General features: G+C 62.6%; 2 protein-coding genes across 2 annotated transcripts in view; one reads left to right on the forward strand and one right to left on the reverse strand.

Annotated features, from left to right (window-relative positions):
- LOC123345793 (endothelial zinc finger protein induced by tumor necrosis factor alpha-like) overlaps window positions 1-14,786 on the reverse strand; it is a 1,203,704-nt gene that overhangs the window by 460,571 nt on the left and 728,347 nt on the right. The gene's annotated exons all lie outside the window — the stretch shown is intronic.
- Window positions 1-14,786, forward strand: part of LOC123345798 (collagen alpha-1(V) chain-like) — a 37,493-nt gene that overhangs the window by 4,252 nt on the left and 18,455 nt on the right. The window contains exons 2-3 of the mRNA XM_044982849.1: window positions 713-940; window positions 2,466-2,565. Coding sequence (XP_044838784.1) covers window positions 713-940; window positions 2,466-2,565 — 328 coding nt within the window. The remainder of the gene's footprint in view (window positions 1-712; window positions 941-2,465; window positions 2,566-14,786) is intronic.

The following is a 14,786-nucleotide window of genomic DNA, read 5'->3' on the forward strand; positions in this document are numbered from 1 at the left end:
GAGACAAAGGGGTCAGGTGACCTCCTGGCCCGGGAAAGAGCCCGAGCAGAGAGGAGGGGCCGGAGGGGCTTGGGCAGATTGGAGCTGGCTGGGGAAAGGAGGGGAGGCAGGGAGAGAGGGCTCTGATCCCCGATGGGGGCTGTGGGGCTCCCGGGGCCCCAAGATGGACCTAACCGGGGGGATCCTGTTATCTGTGCCTGCAAGACCTGTGCGGGACTGTGCTCCTGTCGTCTAAATAAACCTTCTGCTTTACTGGCTGCTGAGAGTCCTGGTGAATCGCAGGGCGCCTGGGGGTGCAGGGCCTGACTCCCCCACACTCCGTGACAGGAAGGCTGCAGGGACAGAGTCCTGCGGGAGAAGGGATCCCTGTGCCGGGAATGGGCTCCCCAAGGGGAAGTAGAACTGGGGGGAATCAGGAGGCAGCTGGGGGTGCCCCAGGAATCCACAGGGTTCTTCCCACTCGAGCTGCTGGATGGGAGGAGAGTGAGGGGACCCCTGGACCTGGCAGGGGAGGGTTGGGAGGAGAAGGGGGCAGACCCCCTGGGGGAATCTCTTCCCTGAGCTGGGAGCCAATCTCCCCATCAGGTGTTCCCCCTTCAGAGTCCCTGGGGAAGCAGCCCAGACCTGGAGAGAGGTCAGGGACCTGCTGGCTTTAGATGGGATCCAGCCGTTCAACAGCCCACGGGCCTCACCCGTGGGGCTGGTCCCCCAGGGAGACAGGATGATCTGGTTCTGTGGGGACCATCGGAAGCTTAAAGCCATCGCGGTGTCCGATGCCGACCCCATGCCCAGGCCTGGGGAGAGTCTAGACACGCTGAGGGGGATGGAGAACCTGGCCCTGGCAGACACTGGTGACATGGGCATCTCTAGCCAGACCGGGGAGGAACAGGTGTCCCAGGTGAAGAGGGGGCTGGGCTGCCCCAAGGAGGTGGGACTGACGGTAAGATCTGGAAAGTGCAAGGTGGGGGCGGCAGAGGGGGTGTATCTGGGCACAAGGTGGGGGCGGCAGAGGGGGTGTATCTGGGCACAAGGTGGGGAGCGGCAGAGGGGGTGTATCTGGGCACAAGGTGGGGAGCGGCTGCCCAAGCCCAGAGCTGGCCAAGGCCAAGACGGGGGCTCTTAACCAAGGGAGCCCGAATCGCAGACCAGGGTGCTGGGAGAAGCCCCCGTCCCAGGTTGAACCCCAGGGGTATTGGGTGGCAAAAGGCCTCGGGCTGCATAAACCTTCCCACATGCGGCCTGCGAGTGCCACCGAGCACCCCCGACCTAAGGGAGGGCGTGAGACTGGACTGTCCTGGGGTAACTCACCCCAAGGATTGGGAGAGATGCTGGGGCATCCCTGGGAACGTGGGTGGGTTCGAACTTCCCCAGGTCACTGGCTGAAGTGACCTCGCTCAGTTTGGTCTCGAAGGGGGGAGAGGTGTGACGAGCTGGGAATGTTCTTAATGTTCCCTCTGAATACGGTGTTGGTGCCTCAGTCTCCCCTATGCAGGTCTTAGTATCCAGGTGGTGGGATCAGGGGGTGTGATTGCTGCAGAGGAAGGGGCCAGTGCACCTAAATGCCTGACACTCTGTCTCCTGGCAACGGATGGCCGGGCCCCTGCTCTGCAAAGGTGCCAGCTGAAGGTGTTGGAGACAAAGAGGTCAGGTGACCTCCTGGCCCGGGAAAGGGGCTGAGCAGAGGAGGGGCTGGAGGGGGTGTCAGTCTGGAGCTGGCTGGGGACGAGGAGTGAAGTGCAGACGTGGGGGTCTGGCTCCCTGCCCCCCAGAATGGACCCGGCCGAGGGGTCCGGCTCGCGGTACCTACAAGCTCTGTGTTAGACCCTGTTCCTGTCATTGAATAAACCTCTGTGTCCCCGGCTGGCTGAGAGTCACGTCTGACTGCGCCGTGGGGGGGCAGGACCCTGTGGCCCCCCAGGACCCCGCCTGGGCGGACTCGCTGTGGGAAGCGCACGGAGGGGCAGAGGATGCTGAATGCTCCCAGGAGAGACCCAGGAGGCTGCTCCAAGGGAGAGGAGGCTCCCCAGAGTCCTGGCTGGCTTGGTGGGGAGCAGTTCCAGAGCATCGCCCGGGGACTCCGTGACACCTGGGTCTCCTCTCCTCTCAGCCCCCCTCTGGCCCCTCTGGCTGGGGAAACTGAGGCACACACCCTATTCCTGCAAAACAGTAAGAAAATCCCCTCCTTTGTCACACCTCGTAAGGTGTCACCTGAGCAGAGACCCCCCAGCGCGGGTGCAGAGGTATAAAAACAAACCCACTGAAGCGGCCGTGACCCCCCCGCCCCACACACGCGTCGCCTTGGCCGGGGAGAATCGGGGGCTGGGCTGGGGGGAGGCATTTGGGGGGCTCAAAGGGAGTGACCTGAGTCGCCTTAAACCGGTGGGGGGCAGAGTCTCTGGGAGATCAGTGGGGACAGGCCAGGGGCAGGGAAGAGAGGTCAGAGCCGCCCCCCTACCCCCCCCCAGGTCGGGACTCGGGTCCAGCTGGGCTGGCGGCTGCCGGACGTGCAGCGGGCTGAGATCATGGATAAAAACACGTTAACGAGCCCCCCGGGCGGGGGAGAGTGTGAGAAAGTACAAGGATCAGTCTCTGCCTCAACACAGCTGGGGGGGAGCCCAGGGCTGGGCTGGCAGGGGCTGCGGGTCGGGAGTGAGGGGCACCGGCAGGGCTGGGCTGGCAGGGGCTGCGGGTCGGGAGTGAGGGGCACCGTCAGGGCTGGGCTGGCAGGGGCTGCGGGTCGGGAGTGAGGGGCACCGGCAGGGCTGGGCTGGCAGGGGCTGCGGGTCGGGAGTGAGGGGCACCGGCCGAGCTGGGGGTGCAGGGCTGGGCTGGCAGGGGCTGCGGGTCGGGAGTGAGGGGCATCGGCCGAGCTGGGGGGGCAGGGCTGGGCTGGCAGGGGCTGCAGGTCGGGAGTGAGGGGCACCGGCCGAGCTGGGGGGGCTGGGCTGGCAGGGGCTGCGGGTCGGGAGTGAGGGGCACCGGCCGAGCTGGGGGGGGCTGTGGGGCACATGGGAGCTGGATGGGGGGAACCTGCCCTGGGATCTCCCCCTTCTCTGGGTTCCAGCAGGCTCTCAAGCCCAGGGGCGCCCTCTACAGGCTGAGAGGGGACAGGACCCTAAGGTCAAGTCAGGTAACGCATCTGCCACCTAGAACCTGCTCTGCCTATGGGACCCCATCCCCCAAGCTCCCCCCCCCCAGGGAGAGAACCCAGGAGTCCTGGCTCCCAGCCCCCCGCTCTGACCCCCCAGCCCCCACTCCCCCGCCAGAGCCGGGAGAGAACCCAGGAGTCCTGGCTCCCAGCCCCCGCTCCCCCCCCAGAGCCGGGAGAGAACCCAGGAGTCCGGGCTCCCAGCCCCCCCTGCTCTAACCACCAGCCCCCACTCCCCTGTCAGTGCTGGGGAGAGAACCCAGGAGTCCGGGCTCCCTGTCTGATTAAATCAGAGGAGGGAACAGAATCTGTCCCAATGATTTAATAATTCTTAGTTTGACAGGACTCGGCAGATTCCCCAGCAGCAAGGCCGGACTGGGCCAGCGTCCCACGGGGGGGGGAGGGGGCGGGAGCCCCGTGTCTCATTAGTATCCGCATCATCCCATGCTGCAGATGGAGAAACTGAGGCAGGACCAGAGGCTGTGCCAGGCCCCTGCCGCTCCCCCCCGCTGCCCAGCCCAGCAGGGACTGAGCCAGAGTCACCTCACAGTTTCCTGGCTCTTCGTCCGAGACACCGAAATGCTTGGAAATAGGCGCCTGGCTCCGGCCATCGCCCCTGACTCCAGCAGCACAAACAAGAGGCAACTCAGGAGCCGCGGGCCCACGCGCCAGCACCCAGCCAGGCAGCAGCCTAGAGGGAATAGACCCCAGGAGTCCTGGCTCCCAGCCCCCCCTGCCCCCACTCCCCTGCCAGAGCCGGGAGAGAACCCAGGAGTCCTGGCGCCCAGCCCCCCCTGCCCCCACTCCCCTCCCAGAGCAGGGAGAGAACCCAGGAGTCCTGGCTCCCAGCCCCCCTGTTCTAAGCCAGGCACCCCCCCTCCCCCTGTTCTGTCGCGGGCCGGGGCCGGAAGGGGGTCAGGGCGGAAGGGAAGTTTCCGCACTTGTTTACCCATCCTCCGGCGGTCGCCAGGGCAACCAAACATCTGCATCACGCTACAGATGTTGGAGCATCCAGATGCCATAGCAGAACGATGAGGCAACGCGGCCGGCGGGGGCTCGGGGAGCGGCCGGGGTGTGCGGGCGGAGACAGACCCCCCCCACACTGCTGGGGCACCCTTCAGGGCCAGCACACAGCCCTCCCCCCGCTGGGGCTGTCTGTGTGACACCCCCCCAATGCATGAGCCTTGCTGAACAGTGTGACACACAAAACACAGGTACCCCTCACTCCCGACCCGCAGCCCCTGCTAGCTCAGCCCTGGGCTCCTCCCAGCCCTGCTGGTGCCCCTCACTCCCGACCCGCAGCCCCCTGCTCCCCCGGTGCCCCTCACTCCCGACCCGCAGCCCTCTGCTCCCCCAGTGCCCCTCACTCCCGACCCGCAGCCCCTGCCAGCCCAGCCCTGCCCCTGCCAGCCCTGCCGGTGCCCCTCACTCCCGACCCGCAGCCCCTGCCAGCCCCGCCCTGCCCCCCCAGCGCTGCCGGTGCCCCCCACTCCCGACCCGCAGCCCCCTGCCAGCCCAGCTGTGGGCTCCCCCCCCACACACAGTGCCCCCCCATCGCTGTGCAGGGGAGTGAGGTCGGTGCTGACTCAGGGCGTGCGAGGAAACAAACACAATAATAAAACCTCGTCCCGCCCGGGCCCTGGCCCCGACCCCGGGGCTGGCGCAGGCCCTGGCAGCGCGGCGCCGTCAGTAGCTCTGGGCTGAGGCATCCGCCGGCTCCTGGCTCAGTGGCCCCGCTGGAGGGGGGAGGGGGTCAGATTTTCCATTGTCTTGTCCCACGAGAGGGGCGGGGGGTGTCGTGCCGTCGGCCCCCAGGTCTGGTTTAGTCATTGACGGGGAACAGGGTGAGGTCAGCTCCGGGGGGGGGGGATGGAACAGAAAAACAAGGGGAGAGGCAGTGAAAGAAAGAGCGAAGGAAGGAGGAAGCAGGAGCCAGCGCCAGGCTGGGGGGATGGAGCAAGGAGCGAAGAAGAAAGAAGGGAAGGAAGTGGGAAGCTGGCCCCAGGCTGGAGGTCAGAGGAAGGAAGGAGGGAAGGAGGGAAGAGGGAAGGAAGGAGGGAGGGAGGGAGGGAAGGAAGGAGGGAGGGAGGGAAGGAAGGAAGGAAGGAGCGAGGGAGGAAGGAGCGAGGGAGGAAGGAAGGAAGGAGGGAGGGAAGGAGGGAAGGAAGGAAGGAGGGAGGGAGGAAAGAGGGAAGGAAGGAAGAAGGGAAGGAGGAAGGAAGGAAGGAGGGAAGGAGGGAGGGAAGGAGGGAAGGAAGGAAGGAAGGAAGGAGGGAGGGAAGGAAGGAGAGAGGGAAGGAGGGAGGGAAGGAAGGAAGGAGGGAAGGAAGGAAGGAGGGAGGGAAGGAGGAAGGAAGAAGGGAAGGAAGGAAGGAAGGAAGGAGGGAGGAAGGAAGGAAGGAGGGAGGGAAGAAGGAAGGAAGGAAGGAAGGAAGGAGGGAGGGAGGAAAGAGGGAAGGAAGGAAGAAGGGAAGGAGGAAGGAAGGAAGGAGGGAGGGACGGAAGGAAGGAGGGAAGGAAGGAGGAAGGAGGGAGGGAAGGAAGGAGGAAGGAGGGAGGGAAGGAAGGAGGAAGGAAGGAAGGAAGGAGGGAAGGAGGGAAGGAAGGAGGAAGGAGGGAGGGAAGGAAGGAGGAAGGAAGGAAGGAGGGAAGGAGGGAAGGAGGAAGGAAGGAAGGACGGAGGGAGGAAGGACGGAGGGAAGGAGGGAGGGGGGAGGGAGGGAGGGAGGGAAGGAAGGAAGGAGGGAGGAAGGAAGGAGGGAGGGAGGGAAGGAAGGAAGGAAGGAGGGAGGGAAGGAAGGAGGGAGGGCGGAAGGAAGGAAGGAGGGAGGGAAGGAGGGAAGGAAGGAAGGAAGGACGGAAGGAGGGAGGGAAGGAAGGAAGGAGGGACGGAGGGACGGAAGGAGGAAGGAGGGAGGAAGGAGGAAGGAAGGAGGGAGGGAGGGAGGGAGGGAAGGAAGGAGGGAGGAAGGAAGGAGGGAAGGAGGGAGGCAAGAAAGCAGGAAGGAAGGAAGGAGGGAGGCAGGGAAGGAGGGAGGAAGGAGGAAGGAGGAAGGAAGGAGGGAGGGAGGGAGGAAGGAAGGAGGAAGGAGGGAAGGAAGGAGGAAGGAAGGAGGGAAGGAGGGAAGGAGGAAGGAAGGAAGGAGGGAAGGAAGGAGGGAGGAAGGAAGGAGGGAGGGAGGGAAGGAGGGAAGGAAGGACGGAAGGAAGGAGGGAGGGAAGGAGGGAGGGACGGAGGGACGGATGGAAGGAGGGAGGGAAGGAAGGAGGAAGGAAGGAGGGAGGGAGGGAGGAAGGAAGGAGGGAGGGAGGGAGGGAGGAAGGAGGGAGGGAGGGAGGGAAGGAAGGAAGGAAGGAGGGAGGGAGGGAGGGAAGGAAGGAAGGACGGAGGGAGGGAAGGCAGGAAGGAGGGAGGGAAGGAGGCAAGGAAGGAAGGAGGGGGGAAGGAAGGAGGGAAGGAGGGAGGGAAGGAAGGAAGGAGGGAAGGAAGGAGGGAGGAAGGAAGGAGTGAGGAAGGAAGTATCGCAGGAGGGAAGGACCGAGGGAGGAAGGAAGGAGGGAAGGAGGGGAGGAAGGAGGAAGGAGGGAGGGAAGGAAGGAGGAAGGAAGGAAGGAAGGAAGGAGGGAAGGAAGGAAGGAGGGAGGGAGGAAGGAGGAAGGAGGAAGGAAGGAGGGAGGGAGGAAGGAGGAAGGAGGAAGGAAGGAAGGAGGGAGGGAGGGAGGAAGGAGGAAGGAGGAAGGAAGGAGGGCGGGAGGAAGCAGGAAGGAGGAAGCAAGGAAGGAAGGAGGGAAGGAGGAAGGAAGGAAGGAAGGAAGGAGGGAGGGAAGGAAGGAAGGAGGGAAGGAGGGAGGGAAGGAAGGAGGGAGGAAGGAAGGAGGGAAGGAGGGAAGGAAGGAGGAAGGAGGGAGGGAAGGAAGGAGGAAGGAAGGAAGGAAGGAGGGAGGAGGGAAGGAAGGAAGGAAGGAGGGAAGGAAGGAAGGAAGGAGGGAAGGAAGGAAGGAGGGAGGGAGGAAGGAAGGAAGGAGGAAGGAAGGAGGGAGGGAGGAAGGAGGAAGGAGGAAGGACGGAGGGAGGGAAGGAGGGAAGGAAGGAAGGAAGGAAGGAAGGAGGGAGGGAAGGAGGGAAGGAAGGAAGGAGGGAAGGAGGGAGGGAAGGAAGGAAGGAGGGAGGGAAGGAGGGAAGGAAGGAAGGAAGGAAGGAGGGAAGGAGGGAGGGAAGGAGGGAAGGAAGGAAGGAGGGAAGGAGGGAGGGAAGGAAGGAGGGAAGGAAGGACGGAGGGAGGGAGGAAGGAAGGAAGGAGGACGGAAGGAGGGAGGTAGGAAGTAGGACGGGGGAAGGGAGGAGGGAGGGAAGGAGGGAAGGAAGGAAGGAAGGAAGGAAGGAGGGAGGGAAGGAGGGAAGGAAGGAAGGAGGGAAGGAGGGAGGGAAGGAAGGAAGGAGGGAGGGAAGGAGGGACGGAAGGAAGGAAGGAAGGAGGGAAGGAGGGAGGGAAGGAGGGAAGGAAGGAAGGAGGGAAGGAGGGAGGGAAGGACGGAAGGAGGGAGGGAGGGAGGGAAGGAAGGAGGGAGGGAGGAAGGAAGGAGGGAAGGAGGGAAGGAAGGAGGAAGGAGGGAGGGAAGGAAGGAGGAAGGAAGGAAGGAAGGAGGGAGGGAGGGAAGGAGGAAGGAAGGAAGAAGGGAAGGAAGGAAGGAGGGAGGGAAGGAAGGAAGGAAGGAAGGAAGGAGGGAAGGAGGGAGGGAGGGAGGGAAGGAGGAAGGAGGGAGGGAAGAAGGAAGGAAGAAGGGAAGGAAGGAAGGAGGGAAGGAAGGAGGAAGGAAGAAGGGAAGGAAGGAAGGAAGGAAGGAGGGAGGAAGGAAGGAAGGAGGGAAGGAGGGAGGAGGGAAGGAAGGAAGGAGGGAGGGAAGGAGGGAGGGAAGGAAGGAAGGAAGGAGGGAGGGAAGGAAGGAAGAAGGGAAGGAAGGAGGGAGGGAGGAAGGAAGGAAGGAGGGAAGGAAGGAAGGAGGGAGGGAACGAAGGAAGGAAGGAGGGAGGAAGGAGGGAGGGAGGGAGGAAGGAAGGAGGGAGGGAAGGAAGGAAGGAGGGAGGGAAGGAAGGAAGGAAGGAGGGAGGAAGGAAGGAGGGAGGGAAGGAAGGAAGGAAGGAAGGAGGGAGGGAGGAAGGAGGGAGGGAAGGAAGGAAGGAAGGAAGGAGGGAGGGAGGAAGGAAGGAAGGAAGGAGGGAAGGAAGGAAGGAGAGAGGGAAGGAAGGAGGGAAGGAAGGGAGGAAGGAAGGAAGGAGGGAGGGAAGGAAGGAGGGAAGGAAGGAAGGAAGAAGGGAGGGAGGGAAGGAAGGAGGGAGGGAAGGAAGGAAGGAAGGAAGGAAGGAAGGAGGGAGGGAGGGAGGAAGGAAGGAAGGAGGGAAGGAAGGAAGTAAGGAAGGAGGGAGGGAGGGATGGCAGGAAGGAGGGAGGGAAGGAAGGAAGGAGGGAGGGAGGAAGGAAGGAAGAAGGGAAGGAAGGAAGGAGGGAGGGAGGGAAGGAAGGAAGTAAGGAGGGAGGGAAGGAAGGAGGGAGGGAAGGAAGGAAGGAAGTAAGGAAGGAGGGAGGGAGGGAAGGAAGGAAGGAGGGAGGGAGGAAGTAAGGAGGGAGGGAGGGAAGGAAGGAAGGAAGGAAGGAGGGAGGGAAGGAAGGAGGGAGGGAAGGAAGGAAGGAAGGAAGGAAGAAGGGAAGGAAGGAAGGAAGAAGGGAGGGAGGGAAGGAAGGAGGGAGGGAGGGAAGGAAGGAGGAAGGAAGGAAGGAAGGAGGGAGGGAGGGAAGGAAGGAAGGAAGGAGGGAGGGAGGGAAGGAGGAAGGAAGAAGGGAAGGAAGGAAGGAAGAAGGGGAGGAAGGAGGAAGGGAAGGATGTATTCTTAACACAGTATCTTGCCGGCGAGTTACAGAAGTCTGGGCTGGATGAATGGACTATAGGGTGGATACAAAGCTGGCGAGATCGTCGGGCTCAACGGTTAGTGATCAATGGCTCCATGGCAGCCGGTATCAAGCGGAGCCCCAAGGGTTGGTCCTGGGGCCGGTTTTGTTCAATATCTTCATTAACGATCTGGAGGATGGTGTGGGCTGCACCCTCAGCAAGTTTGCAGATGACACTAAACTGGGAGGAGTGGTTGATACGCTGGAGGGTAGGGACAGGATACAGAGGGACCTAGACAAATTAGAGGATTGGGCCAAAAGAAATATGATGAGGTTCAACAAGGACAAGTGCAGAGTCCTGCACTCAGGACGGAAGAATCCCATGCACTGCTACAGACTAGGGACTGAATGGCTGGGCAGCAGTTCTGCAGAAAAGGACCTAGGGGTTATGGTGGACGAGAAGCTGGATAGGAGGCAGCAGTTGCCCTTGTTGCCAAGAAGGCTAACGGCATTTTGGGCTGTATAAGTGTCACGGAGTGTGGGGGAGTCCGGCCCTGCACCCCTCTTCCTGGACTCACGGTGACGCTCAGCCAGCCAGTAAAACCGAAGGTTTATTGAACAACAGGAACCCAGGATACAGCCCAGCTTGTGTTCAGAGCCAGGACCCCTCGATCTGGCCTTTCTGGGGGGTTCAGGGTGCTTGGATCCCAGCCTAGGATCCCCTGAAAACCCACCTCCCAGCTCCCCAACCCAAGACTGACTCAACCCTCCCCCTCCGCCCCTTTCCTTTGTCTAGCTCCTGGGCAGAGGTGTCACCTCCCCTCCCCCAGGCCTAGCTCATGTTACCGCTGAATACCTGCATCTCACCTAAAATCCTCCCTGGCTCTCCCAGCCCCCACACAGACAGCCCCTACTCACCACACCTCTCCCCCCTCCGAGACTGAACTGAGCGGGGTCACTGCCCAGTGACCCGGGGAAGTTCGGGGCCTCCTCTCCGGGACAGCGCGTCCGCTATCAGGTTGGCACTTCCCTTCACGTGGACCACGTCCATGTCATAGTCCTGCAGGAGCAGGCTCCACCTCAGGAGCTTGGCGTTGGCTCCTTTCATCTGGTGCAGCCAGGTCAGGGGAGAGTGGTCGGTGTACACGGTGAAGTGGCGCCCAAAGAGATATGGCTCCAGTTTCTTCAGGGCCCACCCCATGGCCAGGCATTCCTTCTCGATGGCCGCGTAGTTCTGCTCCCGGGGCAGCAACTTCTTGCTCAGGTACACGATGGGGTGTCTCTCCCCCTTTTCATCCTCCTGCATCAACACTGCCCCCAGCCCCGTGTCTGAGGCGTCGGTGAACATCATAAAGGGCTTGTCAAAGTCTGGGTTTGCCAGAACTGGGCCTTTGAGCAGAGCCTCCTTCAGTGCCTGGAGAGCCTCCTGGCACTGCTCGGTCCAGACCACCTTGTCTGGCTTCCCCTTCTTGCACAGCTCAGTGATGGGGGCGGCTATGGCGCCAAAGTGGGGCACGAACCTCCGATAGTACCCCGCCATCCCGATAAAGGCCTGGACCTGCTTTTTGGTCTGGGGAGCGGGCCAGTCTCTGATCACCTCCACCTTGGCCGGTTCCGGCTTTAGGCAGCCGCTCCCCACCCGATGGCCCAGGTAAGATACTTCAGCCATCCCCACCTTGCACTTCTCCGCCTTGACGGTTAACCCCGCCTCCCGGAGTCGGTCCAGCACTTGTCTAACCTGGAACACGTGGTCCTCCCAGGTCTGGCTGAAGACACAGATGTCATCAATATACGCCACAGCAAAACTCTCCATCCCCCTCAGCAGCTGATCCACCAGGCGCTGGAAGGTGGCCGGCGCTCCCTTGAGGCCGAAGGGCAGGGTCAGAAACTCATAGAGCCCCAGGGGAGTGATGAAGGCCGATTTCAGCCTGGCATCTGCGTCCAGCGGCACTCGCCAGTAGCCCTTTGTAAGATCCATGGTGGTGAGGTACCGAGCGCCTCCCAGCTTGTCTAGGAGCTCATCAGGCCTTGGCATGGGGTAGGCATCAGATACGGTGATGGCATTGAGCTTTCGATAGTCCACGCAGAACCGGATCGACCCGTCCTTCTTGGGGACCAGCACCACTGGGGAGGCCCAGGGGCTGGCGGACGGCTGGATCACCCCTAAAGCCAGCATGTCCCTGACCTCCCTTTCCAGGTCCTGGGCAGTTTTCCCGGTAACCCGAAAAGGGGAGCATCGTATGGGGGTGTGACCCGGTCTCCACCCGGTGGACAGTCAAATTAGTGCGCCCAGGCTGGTTGGAAAACAACTGTCGGTACAGATGCAGCACCCCTCTGATGCTGAGCCGGGGTCAGCTGATCTGAGAGGGGAATCGCCTCCAGGGGGGAACCAGCCTTTGTCCCTGGGAATAGATCCACTAGAGGGTCATCCCCCGGCTCCTCCCAGTGGCCACACACGGCCAACACCATATTCCCCCGGTCATAATATGGCTTCATCATATTCACATGGTACACCCGGCGGTGATGAGCCCGGTTCGACAGCTCCACCACATAGTTTACCTCATTCAGTTGCTTGACAACCTTGAAGGGCCCTTCCCAGGCAGCCTGGAGTTTGTTTTTCCTCACGGGGATGAGAACCATCACTTGGTCCCCAGTGGCAAAGGCGCGGGCCCGCGCCATGCGGTCGTACCAGACCTTCTGCTTCCTCTGGGCTCGGGCCAGATTCTCCCTGGCCAGGCCCATGAGCTCGGTAAGTCTTTCCCGGAAGGTCAGGACATACTCCACCACCGACTCTCCATCGGGAGCGGCCTTCCCCTCCCATTCGTCTCTCAGCAGGTCCAGGGGCCCCCTTACCCGCCTTCCATACAACAGTTCGAAAGGCGAGAACCCAGTAGACTCCTGGGGTACCTCCCTGTACGCAAACAGCAGGTGAGGTAAGTACTTGTCCCAGTCCTGTGGGTGCTGGTGCATAAATGTTTTTAGCATCATCTTTAGCGTCCCGTTGAACCTCTCCACCAGCCCGTTGGTCTGGGGGTGGTACGCTGAGGCCCAGCTGGGTCGGACCCCACATTTCTTCCACAGGGACTGGAGCAGGTTCGACATGAAGTTGGACCCCTGGTCCGTTAAGACTTCCTTGGGGAACCCCACCCGGCTGAAAATGGTCAGCAGCGCATCCGCCACGGTGTCTGCTTCGGTAGAGGACAAGGCCACCGCCTCGGGGTATCGAGTGGCGAAATCTACCACCACCAGGATGTGTTTCTTCCCTGACCGGTCGCCTTGCTGAGAGGTCCCACCATGTCCATGGCCACCTTCTGGAAAGGTTCTTCTATGATGGGTAAAGGCCTCAGAGCTGCTTTCCCCTTGTCCCGGGCCTTCCCCACCCGCTGGCAGGGGTCACAGGATTGGCAGTACTGCCGGACATGGGTAAAGACCCCAGGCCAGTAAAAGTTCTGAAGCAGCCTCTGCCTGGTGCGCCGGATTCCCTGGTGCCCTGCGAGGGGGATGTCATGGGCCAGGTACAGCAGCTTGTGGCGAAACTTCTGGGGAACCATCAGCTGCCTCCTAATCCCCCATGACTGCACCTCCCCGGGGGGAGCCCATTCTCGGTACAGGAACCCCTTCTCCCACAGGAACCTCTCCTTGCAACCTCTCCTCATGGTCTGCGCTGCATTGAGGTCAGCCCGGTCCCTGGGCTTCTGCAAGGAGGGATCTTTCTGCACCTCGGCCTGGAACTCAGCAGCTGGGACAGGGATGGGGACCTGCTCTCTCTCCCCGGCTGGATCTGCGGCCGCAGCCTCTCTGGGTCTTGTCTCTGGGCGTTCCCTCCCCGCCAGGCACTCGGGCAGAGTACCTTCCCCGTTGTCAGGGTGCAGTGCCCTGCGCCGACTCTGACTACGGGTCACGATCAGGGTACCCCGGGCATTGCCTGCCCAGGCCTCGAGGTCCCCCCCATTAACACCTCTGTGGGCAAATGGGGGTGCACCCCCACATCCTTGGGGCCCTCCTTGACCCCCCACTTCAGGTGCACCCTCGCCACGGGCACCTTGACTGGGGTCCCGCTCACGCCCATCAGGGTCAGGTAGGTATCAGGCACCATCCGATTTGGGGCCACCACCTCGGGCCGGGCCAGTGTCACCTCTGTGCCTGTGTCCCAGTACCCAGTGACCTTCCTCCCATCCACCTCCAGGGAAACCAGGCACTGGTTCCGGAGGGGCAGCCCCGTGGCCACCCTGTAGACCAAAAACCCTGGGTCCGAAGCATCCAGCCCCCCCGAGGAGCTGACCTGGGGCTCTCCTCCCTTCTTCCCAGGTGGAACGCGGCCAGCCCCCCTTCCCTGGGCACGTTGCCCCTCATCCAATTGGGTCTTTACCCAGTCAACCCTCTGCGGGTTGGGTCTGCTCGGTCTGTCCCTGAGCTTGGGGCACTGGGCCCGTATGTGGCCTTGTTGGCCACAGTGAAAGCAGCCCATGTCTCGTGGGTCCCCTTGCGGGGGTCGGGTGGATCTGACGCTGGATGTTCCCCTTTTGTGGGGGTTCTCCATAGGCCCCCGCTGGGAGGTCCCATGGTGACTCTCTCTCTGCGTTGAGGCCGACCTGCTACTTCGATACGCCTCCCTGCCATCCCCTGCCCGACTGTCCATGTATTGGTCGGCCAGCCGGCCTGCATGCTGCGGGTTCTCCGGCTTCTGGTCCATCAGCCACTGCTTCAGGTCGGATGGGCACTGCTCATACAGGTGCTCCAGTACGAATAGGTCAAGCAGGTCCTCTCTGGTTTGGGCCCCAGCCGTCCACTTGCGGGCGTACCCCTGCGCCCGGTTGACCAGTTGTAGGTATGTGACCTCCCGGGTCTTATGTTGACTCCGGAACCTCTTCCGGTACATCTCCGGGGTCAGCCCAAACTCGCGGAGCAGGGCCTCTTTGAACAGGTTGTAGTCCCCCGCCTCCGCCCCTCTCATTCGGCTGTACACCTCCACGGCGGTGGAGTCCAGTAAGGGGGTGAGGCGCCGGATCCTGTCTGCAGGGTCAACCTGGTGCAGCTCGCAGGCGTTCTCAAAGGCCGTCAGGAAGGTGTCTATGTCCTCCCCCTCCTTACGCGGGGCCAGGAAGCTCTTATCGAAGCTCTTTGTAGGCTTGGGCCCCCCCTCACTCACCACAGCCGGGGCCTCACTGTTGTTCAGCCGGGCCAGTTCCAGCTCATGTTTACGTTGCTTCTCCTTCTCCTCCCGCTCCTGTCTCAATTCTTGCCTCCTTAACTCGAGCGCCTCCCTGTCATATTCCAGCCGCCTCCGGTCCAGGGACAGGGAGCTCCGCCGGGAGGATCCCCTGCTGGCCGGGGGGGTCACGGTGCCCTCGGTAGTCGCTGGGCTCCTCCTCCCCCTCCCCCTAGGCCTAGGGGTGGGGGGTCTCGGGGAGCCCTCAGCGGCCGGCTGACCACTCCCAGCGGGTACAGACACTGGGGCCTGCGCTGCATCTGCCCGGCTGCTTCCCTCAGAGACAGGGACTGGTTCATCCCTGCGATCTCGCTCCTCCAGCCGGGCAATCAGCTGGGCCTTGGTGAGCTTCCCACAGCGCAGCCCCCCCTGCTTGCACAGCTCCACCAGCTCACACTTGCGCTGCTTGGCATACATCTTCCTGCTGGCCACTCGCAGGCCGGGGTGCTCGCCGCTCCCCACGGGTTCCAGGGGGACCCCTAGTGTGCCAGTCCTTGAGGCCACCCCCTCTCTGCCAGGGTCGAGCTGCAGCCTCCTCCGCCCG

The sequence above is a fragment of the Mauremys mutica genome, chromosome 12, assembly GCF_020497125.1.
Source record: "Mauremys mutica isolate MM-2020 ecotype Southern chromosome 12, ASM2049712v1, whole genome shotgun sequence".
In the NCBI taxonomy this organism is placed as follows: domain Eukaryota; kingdom Metazoa; phylum Chordata; order Testudines; family Geoemydidae; genus Mauremys; species Mauremys mutica.